The following is a 13,698-nucleotide window of genomic DNA, read 5'->3' on the forward strand; positions in this document are numbered from 1 at the left end:
CACTGCATTCATACACACACACTGCACTCATACACACACTGCATTCATACACACACACTGCACTCATACACACACTGCACTCATACACACACACTGCATTCATACACACACACTGCACTCATACACACACTGCACTCATACACACACACTGCATTCATATACACACACTGCATTCATACACACACACACTGCACTCATACACACACACTGCATTCATATACACACACTGCATTCATACACACACACTGCACTCGTATACACACACTGCACTCATACACACACTGCATTCATTATATACACACACTGTAAATAAATATTCAATTAATGTAATTTTTTTAGGATCTAATTTTATTTAGAAATTTACCAGTAGCTGCTGCATTTCCCACCCTAGTCTTATACTCGAGTCAATAAATTTTCCCAGTTTTTTGGGGTAAAATTAGGGGCCTCAGCTTATATTCTGGTCGGCTTATACTCGAGTCTATACGGTATATATTTATCTCTTATGAAAATAATTTGGTATTCTATAACAGCTCAGAAAGTTTACTTAAGACCAGAGGTTGGCTGGGCCTGGGGCAATTGCACCCCAGGCTGCACAAAATTTAAGTCATACCATCTAGATTGTCACATGGCTGGTAATCCAGCTGGTACCGGCATTAGGAATACACCGGCAGCATTGCCGGTATATTTTGCGGCTGGTAACCAGCCATGTGCCTCTGCAGGGAGGTGGCGGCAGGCAGCACGATGTCTGTGTCCTCTATCTATGTATGTGCACATATATCCTCTCTGTCTGTTCTCGTGCTCCCCGTGTGACCCTGGAAGTCAGAGGTGGCAAGTCACGTGACCTGCGACCTCTGACTTAACGAAACGTGTGGAGAGCATGATAGGTAGACAGATAGGATGTCTGTGCACATATACAGTGCACAGGCACTGGGTTGCCTTCCACTAGACACCCGAGGATGTCATCTGGGTCCTGGGGTTAGTGTAAGGGATGTCATCAGAGTCTTTTAAGTGCTGGGGGTTCCATCTGGGTCCTGGGGTAATTGCAGATGCTGCCATCTAGATGCCTAAGCAAGTTGCTGGGGACAGAGAGATGGCACAGAGCTACTGGGTCCAGAGAATTGGCACACAGATGCTGAGGGCAGAGCGATGGCACTGACAGATTGTTTGGGGGCATAGATAAGGCTTCATGGTGGCATGATAAACAAATTATGAATTTACAGCTCATTTACAGCTTTGGTATGTTATACAGGGTTTATGCATTTACTGCTTTTTGGCATGATACACACAATTTATACAGTAACTGCTTATTTGCATCATATACCAAAAGTATGTATTTACTGCTCAATGGCATGATATATAAAGTTTTTGTTTTTTACTGATCATTGGCATGATATACCACGTTTATGCATGTAATATTCATTGGCATGCTATCCCACGTTTATGCATGTAATATTCATTGGCATGATATCCCACGTTTATGCATGTAATATTCATTGGCATGATATCCCATGTTTATGCATGTAATATTCATTGCCATGATATACCACGTTTATGCATGTAATATTCATTGGCATGATATACCACGTTTATGCATGTAATATTCATTGGCATGATATACCACGTTTATGCATGTAATATTCATTGGCATGATATACCACGTTTATGCATGTAATATTCATTGGCATGATATCCCATGTTTATGCATGTAATATTCATTGGCATGATATACCACGTTTATGCATGTAATATTCATTGGCATGATATACCACGTTTATGCATGTAATATTCATTGGCATGATATACCACGTTTATGCATGTAATATTCATTGGCATGATATACCACGTTTATGCATGTAATATTCGTTGGCATGATTTAGAATAGAATCCCTTTGCTTGAAAATCCTTCAGAACTCCTTTTACTAAATGCTTGCCTGGTTGGGGGAATCTCAATGATTGATTTAGTGATGTCCAAGTGTCAAGTGAGCAGGGCAATTGTTCCCCGGGCTGCTCTTTAACCACTTTTCACATCTAAATGCCCAAGTGCATAGCACTTTAGTTCTTTCTATTCAATTATCTTGTATGTTTATCAACACATCTATTTTGTTTGTATGCTTGTATTTATTGCTGATGTTAAAGGGTGGGTTGGTAAAATTGCACTATGGGTCACTAAATTGATGTTGACCCCCAGGCCACAAGTAGCCAGTACTCCCCTGCTTAAGACGCAAACACATCATAAATCCAGGAAAATTGCTATAGCATTTTGAGATCCTCTTCTTAATTGGGTTAATTAAACTCTACTCTGATAATGAAAAATATACACACATTCATTCATTCTATTTCCCCTTCTTACAGATTACTACCTCGTACTAAACAAAATATAATGGAGGATTAATAGTACTTGTAGACAGAGGGGGGCTTCTGCATTGGACCTAGCAATTAAATAGTAGCAAACACATTCTTTAATAGAAATATAAAACTTTTTTAATTTAAAGGAACACTTTATTGTCAGGAATACAAACATGTTATATATATATAGGGGGACTATTTATATTATTTTCCCATTAAACAATTTAATAGATTTCCTTATCTTTGGTTCCCATGCGTGCCAATCTCACAGCAGCTGCCCCTCCTTCACTGGCTGAGCTCATCATTACAGACCGAAGCTTCCCCAAACCGAAGCTTCCCCATAGAAATGGTGTGGGGTAGTGTGCAAAGAGATGCATTGGATTAGTAAAATTGTATGTGGAGTGTTTTGCATCTTCATGCAGAATGCAAAATTGCCAAACATCAGTCCTGCAAAGATTACAGGACAGCACCAGTTAGGACCTCTATTGGCTGTCTGAGTGACAGCCTTTAGAGTTGGCTTTAGAGACAAATGTAAACACTACAGAAAAGGCAGTGTTTACAAATGTCAGATTGCAGGGACTGGATCTTTGCACCATAACCCCTGAATTAAGCCGTTGTTGTTCTGGTTCTTAAAGTGTCCCTTTGTTGAGAGTTTTTAAATCCTGTATTGAGCCTTAAAAAAAAAAAAACACAGGCAGACTTTTTTTAATTTTGAAGTCTCGCTTAAGAACTGAAAAATATATTCAGTGGCATTTATCACAGACAAATATCAATTGAACGTCTCCCGTAAAGTATTTGATGTTTAATGATGATTTTACTGATTTAAAGAAAATGACAGGTTGATCTTCTTACTGTGAACTTTATTTAATAAACTGGAAATTGTTAGGGAAATACAAATATAAGACAGAAAAAGCTGAATACTGAAAAAACTGCAGAAGCAGTAAATTTTACCAAATGGGCTATTTATAACTGAAATTTCTAGTTCCCTTGTTTATTCTCCAAAACTCTCGGATTAGTGAATTAGTCTATATTGCAGTTATCAACTGTCAATTTTGACAAAAAAAAAATAATAATTTTGAGACAAGAGATTTCAGAACCAAAAAGCCAGAAAAAAATGTTCATCTGACTGTGCCCGCATGCAACAGCTACAAAATTGCTTGGCCTAATGGCTAACCAATATCAGGCATTTTTGCAATGACACTTCTGATTTGCCAAAATTAGATTATCATATATATGGATTTAATTTTTTTTTTTTCAAAATACTGTCATCTCTATCCTTTGGGAGGCAGGAGTTATTTCAAGTTCAAAATGGGGAATTTATGAAAAAAATTGAAAGAAATCAGTTGGCAATTGGTCGTCCACTCACCCCTTCCACACTGACCAGAACTAAGCTTTCCCACAAATCCAGTTTATAGCGTCAGTAATTGTCCGTCAGTGTGGAAAAAAAAATCAGATTGTCTCAATTGTGTCTGCAAAAGATATTATGCACCACAAGAACCAGATAGGCAGGTCAAAACCACTACAATGAAAGGTATTTAAAAAGAGATGGAGCAGCAAGAGTAATTTGCTTAATATTTGTCTATATATAGAATAAGAACTGCCACTAGCTGCTCTATTATTGGCCAATCCTCATACCCTAATGTGGAGTCAAAGCCAATGGAGTAGTGGAAAGGTTTGTCTTCTGCTGTTCCAAAATTCTTTCCACAATGTCTAAAGTGGAGTTCCATCGTGTGCTGACATCCTGTCGTAGATGGTGTGAGGGAAGTCCTCTTTCCTAGAGTTGGATAGCCCTCGGAGGACAGTAGAAATGCATGGCATTCTTCCTGCAATGCTTAAGTGTGTTTGTAGTAAAGTTGAACCTCCTCCACCACCACCACCACCACCATGCTAAAATGCTATGGGCTGCCCCCAGTGTGGAAATGGAAATGGAAAGAAAGACATGCCGGTCAGTATGAGCACTTCATAAATCTGAGCAATGAAGTGAGTGATTTTGTTAGGCTGCTGTTTTGACATGGCGCTAGAATAAAATCCCAAAAAATATTTAAGAGTGGTTTGATGGACACTTCCCTGGATGATGAATCAGACATAATTAACAAGCTAGTAATTCTAAAATCCTGAGGTTAACTAACACAACTTTATTCAGCAATAATAGGTGTTTGCATTTCAAAAACAGGTTGGTACTTTGTGGATTTATTACGGTAACGTTATTGACTTTAAAAAACACTACATAGCAAACAGTGCACAGGACAGTGTTAGTACACTTTCACAGTACACACTTAAGTTTAAAAATAGATTATTATTTTTTTAAAACAATTAACAAAAAATAAAACTTTTAACAACTGTAAATTGGTGATTGCAAGTTTGTGCTAACAGGCAGTGGGCGGGAGTGCAATACTGAATTAACCATAAACTATAGTGTCACACAAGGATGAATGAATGTCAATGTGGCACTAGCTAGGTAAGAGGATCTTTTTTCTTCTTTTTTTTACTGAACAACACACTCCTCCCCCCAAAAAAGGATTTTCTTTCTACAGTTAACGAAAAACAACAACAACAACAACAACAAAAAAACGTAACAACTATAAAATGATGATTACAAGTTTGTGCTAATTAGCAGTAGCTGAGAGTGTGACACTGCACTAACCATAAACAACAGTTTCAAACTAAGATGAATAAAGCAGTCTATCTCTACCACTCAAAGTTTGTGTGAGTGTCAGTGAGTTACTAGTTCGGCTAGAGGAACTTTTATTACTGAGTGAGTATGCATCAGTATATTTGCATTACATTCAACAATATAGGCCTCAATTTAATATTTTTGGTTAATCTTTTCAAATTATTTTATATTTTTGGTTAAATTGTTAAAAAAAAAACTCTTCATAATATCAAAATATATATCATATATCATCAGAAACCTCATATTAAAAAAAAAACCTCAAGATATTAAAAAAATAACAAAGTATAAATATTTTTCAAAATATTACATAATTTTAAAAGTTCATCCAAAAATATAAAATATGATATAATATAATTAGGATTAATGGCATTATGCAGTAATAATCAGTGTGGCATAGAGCATAAACGGCTCTAAAAAAATATCATCAGTCTGTAATATGAACAGCACTTATATTCACTGCACCTCTTAGATGACACAATCTTACAATTGTAAACCCTGCTCCATACCGTAGCTGTACAACAAAATCCCCAGAGTGCAGTGCAAGAAATGTAAATAACCTCCCATATGTCTTGGTTCCATTAGCAATAGCTTATTTTTTTATAATTAGGTATTGAGCTAGTGATCAGGTAGTAAATAGGTTAGAATTTAAAATATCATTAAAATATAACTTTTTTCTTTAAACATTGCCATATATTTGTATTTAACACCAGGTTTTGACATTATTTTATTTCACCATAATTTTATTAATGCTTAGTTTGGATACCCCTTCACGTAGTAATGAAAAGTAGCACCAGGACTTATATGTAACTGGTGGGTAAGGTGGCAGACAAAGTTTGGCAACATGTGAATTCCAGGCAGACAGCAAGTAGAATGGTCAGATGACTAGTTAATGATAAAGGTATCTGGTTGGGTAGTGGAGTATACAGGTCAGGACACAAAGACAGGAGTCAGACATCCAAAAATCAATACACAGAAACAGGAAGCAGGTGGAAGATATGGAGATTACATTGAAAAAACAAACAAACAAACAAAGAATAATTTGATTAAAACAAAAACAGAAATCTGTGATAATTGAGCAGTGAACAAATGTATCCATATAGAGAGCAGCCATTTAACCAACCCATGTTTCCATATTTTCACCTAGAAATCTAGATTTGATACAGCAACCGTGAGTTACACAATATGACATTATTGCCTCAATTTAATAATATTGGATATGCTTTTCAAATGATTTAATATTTTTGGATAAACGTTTTAAATTAAATAGTATTATTAAAATTACTTAAATGTTTTAATATTTTGATATTTGGTGATTTATTGATATTTTTTAATATATGATATACTTTTTTTTATATTTTGAAAAAAAATATATCCAAAAATATTGAATCATTTGAAAGGATTACCCAACAATATTACACCAAGGCCTATATTTGGTATCTTTAATTCCATATAAAACCTTGTAGGAACAGACTTTCTTTTGTATTATAAACTAAGTACTTTTATGGCTTTCATGGTCTTGCTTATTTGTAGCCTTAGCTCTCCCTATTGCTATGCAATTTTGTTTAGACACCACAACTACTTGAACATCAACGTGAGTTGTTTCTCACCTTTAGAATATTTGTTATATAAACCTGTACGTTTGTCTCTATTTACTCATGTTTTATTCATTTGTTGTCATCTGTTTTTGTTCTTAGTTCTCTTCATTGATGAGACTTGCAATCTAGCAATTACATCTACCATATTGTTCTGTGCCTCTCGATTACATGCTGGTATGGCTTCTAATACCACTGACGATTTTCCACTTCTTTGTTTGACTATAGGATGGTGGAATATTCCCTGGATCTCCAGAATATTAACCTGTCTGCTATCCGCACAGTTCGTGTCCTCCGACCTCTAAAGGCCATTAATAGAGTACCTAGTAAGTGTCCTCTCTATTGTCATTCGCACTAGTTCTTATTATGGGTGGAAGAGGGTGCAATGTAGAGATGTGTTATCTGTGTCTGGGTTCCCCTTCAGCTCTCGGTCTCCACCTTTATGATACGTATGCATTTACATCCCCTAGTAATAGATATTAGCCCCATTCCTAATATGGGTCATTCTAAAAAATTTTCAAACCCTTCCTTATACCTCATGTCAGTTTTGTTTAGTAACTTGGATTATTCCGACCTGGAGCTGAGGGTAACCACTACATGTTCCACCACTTTTTTTCTGTTTTACTGTACTGTCTGTCTGTCCATACTGTAATTCTTCTCTTAAGGGAAACCTCTGCCTTTAGCTCTCCATCTCATCGCCTGTCTTTCTCCGGCCAATCAGCGGCTTGCCTTTGTTACTAAGCCCCGTCCATTCCATGCGTCCTCGTCCAATTGTGTCACGTAAGTGCTTGATTCTTTTATGTACCTTTACTGTTTTTCTCGGCTGGATGTTCTCATTGCTTCTAAGACATTGTGCTTCCATCTTCAGGTCACAGTTTCTAAGAGGGACCAGTATAATTATAATAGGCTATGTAGCACTTGCCCAAGAGCTTGTGGTTTTGTGAGCAATGCTGTAGACTCCATTATATCCAAGACAGAATGATTGCAGAATTATTGCAGCCTATTAGAGACAGGCATTAAGGCTACTCAATGCAGGTGAGGATAATACTCCAACCACTAGAAAATGATCAGCACACAATGGTAAACTAATGAAACTTCACGTTTTCATCAGTAAGTTGATTGTATTCCATATCAAGCTGCAAGGGATGTTATTAACCCCTAGAGAGCTAACGAGCTGTGTGAAAATGCACGCTCGTCTTCCATCCAAGAGAACAAGGAACTTCAGAGAAAAAAAAAGCTGAGCAGTATGAATAGTATTAAACATTAACATAAAAAAGGCAAACAGTACAATTAAAAGATGCTCTGGACTAATTTGATTCTGATACGGTTTCCTTCTCCATTAAGGCTTATTGTCAAATTGTCCGCGTGCTGGGATAGTGCTTGAGTCTTTGGAATAGATTGAATCCACCATCAATCCCCTAGCTGCTGTGGACTCAGACTCCTATGATGTTTAGCCAACATCTAGGCCAGATTTAAATGATAGGAGTCAGAGTCTCTAGCAGTTACAAAGAGAACGATTTTCGGGTGTTGATGAAATAAAATGACGAGGGTGTGTGTTGTGCATTGAAAAGTGACACACTGATTGCTATTTTGAATCTTTAAGAAATTACATCTGCAACACTTACAATGAATGGCTTGCATCTCATTCTCATTTATTCATAAAGTTCGAACATATTCATTATATTCTACAGCTTTGTACAATGAAATTGTTATAAAGTGATATGATTATTTATATTGCATAACATGACGCACTCCCATTCAAATAATTAAACCAGTGCATCGAGCTCTGAAAACACCCATGAAATATATGCACTTGTAGCAACACTGCAAGAGCATGCGATAAGGAATTCACATGCTCCCTGGCCAGTACTTAGAACACATTAGCAGCAATGCTGTCCTATGTGCTCTAGAACCCGTTCAGTGAATACTGAATTTTTAATTTTATCTTCAAGAATATGAATTTGCTACACAGTCAACGTGTACAATGTATGGATTAAATTATTTTCAGGTTAAAACAGTACTTTTCAATAACATGCAAAACTGGGTCTTATTCGTAAAAATTGTATCGCAATGAACAGCACATTGATACAATGAGTACTCTGCTTATGCTATACAGGTCTACAGATTAATATCTAGAGAGAACTCATCAAATATATATTTTTTTTGACAGTCTTTATTTCAAACTAAGGTAACCAATGTCACTTGTAATAATTACTTATTGTCCAAAATGAAAGTAACAGTATCATTATAATTTCAACGCAACACGTACAAATATTCTTCATCGTAAAAGCAAGCCAGGAGCCATTTTTCAGTAGACTTTTAACACTTTCAGGGTTACTAACTGAAGTCAGAATTGTCAGGAAGTTAAAGTGAATTTGAAATTTAAGGCCACAATTCTGCATGCAAAAATTTGGAGAGTCCGCTATTTCCTTCAGTTTGGCTACTTTGGCCTTGCATTTGAAATTCCCTTTCAATCCCTGACAGGTCTCACTTTAGTAAATAAAGCTGTCTGTGGAACATGCAGAACCCCTACAAGAGACCCCACAATAAAACAGGTACATTTTCAGATCATTTCTTGTGCAAAAAAGGGCAACAAAAATTATTTGTATGAAAAAATAGCTCAACAAACCTGCCTTAAACATTTTTTTTTATTTTTTTAAAGTGTGCGTATTTAATGTGAGCTATTCATGTCATGCAATGTAATGTCTGAAGTCCCTTACATTTATTTCTCTTTTTTTCAAAGATTACTGTTTACACCTAGTCGGACATTGCTGAGTATGTAAAGTGAGGTTCTTTCAGCATATCTTCGAAATAATTAGATATTTTAAGTAGAATGGGAAAGGGTGGTATGCGTGTCCGCATTAACTGATAAGAAATACATGCACAAGAAATATAACCTCAACAGCTGCATACATAATATTTATGTTATAGTAAAGGTAACAGCGTAATGGCGTTCCAGTTTGGGAGTAAAGTAAGTTTAACTTTTCTAATTATGTTTTCCACTCTTGCTTAGCAAATCCAAAGCTGAAATAATATTGTATTTTCTTGGATGAATGCTACTTAATAATGCCATCCAAATAGTTCTCATGTCTTCTCACTTGGACAGTTCACCCAGCTTCCCTCACTTCTGTTAACACCTTGTTGTCCAGGCTTCAGCGGTTTAACAGTGCAGGGAACGTGGCAATCTAGATGCCAGCAGCTTTTTGCAAGTTATACCTCTCAACTGTCCCAGGTTCTATGAGACCATCCTAAATTGTGGATCCTGTCTCATCATTTCGAGTTGTTACCTGGTCTTATGTCACCAACCTATTTAACACTTACACTGTAAATTGTTCTCAGGGCATTCAACCCCTGGACAGAGCATTTAAAAAGTACTCTCGACAGCCCCTACTAGGGCCTCATGTGCATTCACTTCAGGCTGACAAGTTAATTATTTGGGAGGATCCATTCCTTTTGAATGTCACTAGTGACGCAAGTCACATCACTGGCAAGCCCTCCCCTTATGCCCATTTCATACTCCCCAATGTTGGAGAATATGGCACAGCAGCAATGCTCAGCACAAAAAGATTGATACGTCCTTCCCTCACACAATAATGAATAGTCATGACATACACCCCTATTAACTGAATCAACCTTTTCAGAATCAGTGGATAATTAGAATAATGTTGCAGTTAATACAATTAATTATCAATACAAACCTTCTTGAAAAGTCCAATTTAAATCGAACCTAGAATCAACCTTAAAGATATACTATAATCACCAAAACAACTTTAACTTAATGAAACAGTTTTAATGTGTAGGTCATGCCTCTGCAGTCTCACTGCTGAATTCTCTGCCTTTTAAATTAGTGGGGCAAAGGTTTAAAAATAATATCAGGAAGTATTACTTTACTGAGAGGGTAATGGATGCATGGAATAGCCTTCCAGCTGAAGTGGTAGAGGTTAACACAGTGAAGTAGTTTAAGCATGTGTGGGATAGGCATAAGGCTATCCTAGATATAAGATAAGTCCAGGGACTAATGAAAGTATTTAGAAAATTGGGCAGACTTGATGGGCCGAATGGTTCTTATCTGCTGTCACATTCTATATTTATATGTTTTCTGAGTTAAATCAATTTGTTTATACGGCTGTCATCACACCCAGTGGCGTACACACACTCCATGGGGCCCTGGTGCGAAACTGATCCGTGCCCCCCCCCCTACCGTGAACCTTTCCCCCCTGACTGTGGGCCCCTCCCCCCGACACATACATACAGACACAAACACATACACACACCCCCGACAGACACATACATACATACATACATACACACACACATGCAGACACATACATACAGAGACACACACGCAGACACATACAGAGACACACATACATACACACATACAGAGACACAGACACACATACATACACAGACATACAGATACACACATACAGAAACAGACACACACACAGAGACACAGACACACAATCATACACACATACAGAGACACAGACACAAACATACATACAGATACACACACACACACATACATACAGAGACAAAGACACAGACATACACACACACAGAGACACAGACACACACATGCATACACACACAGAGACACAAACATACATATGCATACACACACACACACACACACACACACAGACACAGGCATACATACAGATACACACACACATACACATACACAGACATACACACAGATACAGACATACACACATACAGAAACACAGACACAGACATACATACACACATACAGAGATACAGACACAGACATACATACACACATACAGAGACACAGACACAGACATACATACACACAGACATACACACATGCAGGGACACAGGCATACATACACACATACATACAGAGACACGAATACACAAAATGTGTCCTACCATGTGTAGGTCCAGTGGTGGCTCAGCCTGATGGGAGTCAGAGTTCCCACTCTGACTCCCTCCTCCTTTCTGTTTCCTCCCGCGCGGGCTTTCAGTATGCTGGGAGGAGTGACGTGCGGTCACTTCCTCCCAGCGTGTGATGATCTCATCACAGGGGGCCCGGTTGAGCACTTAAAGCGCTCAGCGCAGACCGGGCCCCCTTACAATCCATGTCCATCGGGTGGCCCTGACAGCATGGGCCACCCGATGGACCCCTTGACATGCGGCCCCGGCGGTTTGCCGCACGGGCCGGGGCCGCAAAGCGTGGCAGCTGCTACCCGGTCGCGGGGGGGCCGCAGGGCGGCCGGGCCCCCTGGAGTACCGGGTCCGGTCGCAGCTGCGACCCCTGCGACCACGGTACGTACGCCACTGATCACACCTCCCTGCATTTGACTTGTACAGCCTACCTTAACACTTCCTGTGAAGAATCATCTAATGTTTGAGTTCCTTTATTGAAAATTCTATTTCATTTACAATTCATCTCCTGCACTGTTAATAGCTTACTAGAACCTACAGGAGCCTTCTGCATGTAATTGAAGTTCAATTTACAGAGTAGGAGTAGGAGGTAAATACTATAAAAATATAAGTTAAAGGACCACTCTAGGCACCCAGACCACTTCAGCTTAATGAGGTGGTCTGGGTGCCAGGTCCCTCTAGGATTAACCCTTTTTTTTTTTATAAACATAGCAGTTTCAGAGAAACTGGTATGTTTATACTGAGGGTTAATCCAGCCTCCAAAACCTCTAGTGGCTGTCTCATTGACAGCCGCTAGAGGCGCTTGCGTGCTTCTCACTGTGAAAATCACAGTGAGAGCACGCAAGCGTCCATAGGAAAGCATTGTAAAGGCTTTCCTATGCGACCGGCTGAATGCGAGCGCGGCTCCTGCCGCGCATGCGCATTCAGCCGATGACGTCGCAAGGAAGAAGGAGAGGAGGAGGAAAGCTCCCCGCCCGGCGCTGGAGAAAGAGGTACGTTTAACCCCTTCCTCCCCCCAGAGCCCGGCGGGAGTGGGTCCCTGAGGGTGGGGGCACCCTCAGGGCACTCTAGTGCCAGGAAAACGAGTATGTTTTCCTGGCACTAGAGTGGTCCTTTAACTTGAATGAAAATGAAACCATTATTTTCATGCAGGCTTTGTCAGTCACATCCAGGGGAGGTGTGGCTAAGGCTGCCAAAACAGAAACAAAACTGATTTAACACTTAAATGGCAGATAATTCAGCATGATCTATAAACAAAAACTGCTTCATTAAGCTAAAGTTGTTTTGGTAACTACAGTGTCCTTTTAAATCAAAGGGCTATTCAGATATTTTAACTTATTAAAAGCATCTGACTTACGGTATATAAATTTAGTAAAATTAAAATAATGCATAATAATATATTTACTAGTTTCTCTATTAATACTAGATACAGGGATGGGGGAATAAGCAACTTGTATATATTTTCTGATTGTTTTTTCCGCTACTTTGTATTGCTCCATGTTCAGGATTTAAACTCTTATTGACTATAAATGCAGTAACATATTTAGTAATGTATGAGTAGGAGAGAGACTGATAGATCCGGTTTGATTTGCTCTGTGACCCGGAAGCAAAATGAGCTTTGAATATCCCTTTGCTTCATGCTTTGAGTTACAAAATCCTGGAAGGATATTACCTTTATACAAACCTGACCTTTACTAGCCATGAATCATTTAAAGCTTTCTGACACTTCAGAGAAGCAGTGGTTTAGTTTAGATTCTGCATATGCTTGGGAGCTTTCCTATTGCTTGGTACCATTGAAATATCAAATAATTCACAGGAGAGCGTACTGTCCAAAATATTCTCTACTCCATATATTTTTACTGATGGGTATTAATATGCTGTTACCAGGGACAAATTCCACATTAGGCAGAGTGGGCCCCTGTCTACTACAGGCACCTGACCATTGAGTGGCGCCTCTTCTCAGCACTTATACTGTGCTTAAAGGAACACTATCGTTTTAGGAATACAAAGCAGGACAGGGCCAGAAATGACAGACCCCTATGGCGCTGAAAAAAAGGTACGTTTAACACCTCTTTACAATGGACGAGAGAGCTGGAAACCTAAACTGAGGTTTCAAAACTATAGTGTCAGGAATACATTATTATTATGTTATTATTTATATAGCACCAACAA

At 38.5% G+C, this 13,698-nt stretch overlaps 1 protein-coding gene across 1 annotated transcript in view; it reads left to right on the plus strand.

Moving 5' to 3' along the window:
* CACNA1I (calcium voltage-gated channel subunit alpha1 I) overlaps window positions 1-13,698 on the plus strand; it is a 286,325-nt gene that overhangs the window by 83,701 nt on the left and 188,926 nt on the right. Inside the window, exon 3 of the mRNA XM_063426399.1 lies at window positions 6,841-6,938. Within this exon, the coding sequence (XP_063282469.1) occupies window positions 6,841-6,938 (98 nt within the window). The remainder of the gene's footprint in view (window positions 1-6,840; window positions 6,939-13,698) is intronic.

This window comes from Pelobates fuscus, chromosome 7 (assembly GCF_036172605.1).
Source record: "Pelobates fuscus isolate aPelFus1 chromosome 7, aPelFus1.pri, whole genome shotgun sequence".
Classification (NCBI taxonomy): domain Eukaryota; kingdom Metazoa; phylum Chordata; class Amphibia; order Anura; family Pelobatidae; genus Pelobates; species Pelobates fuscus.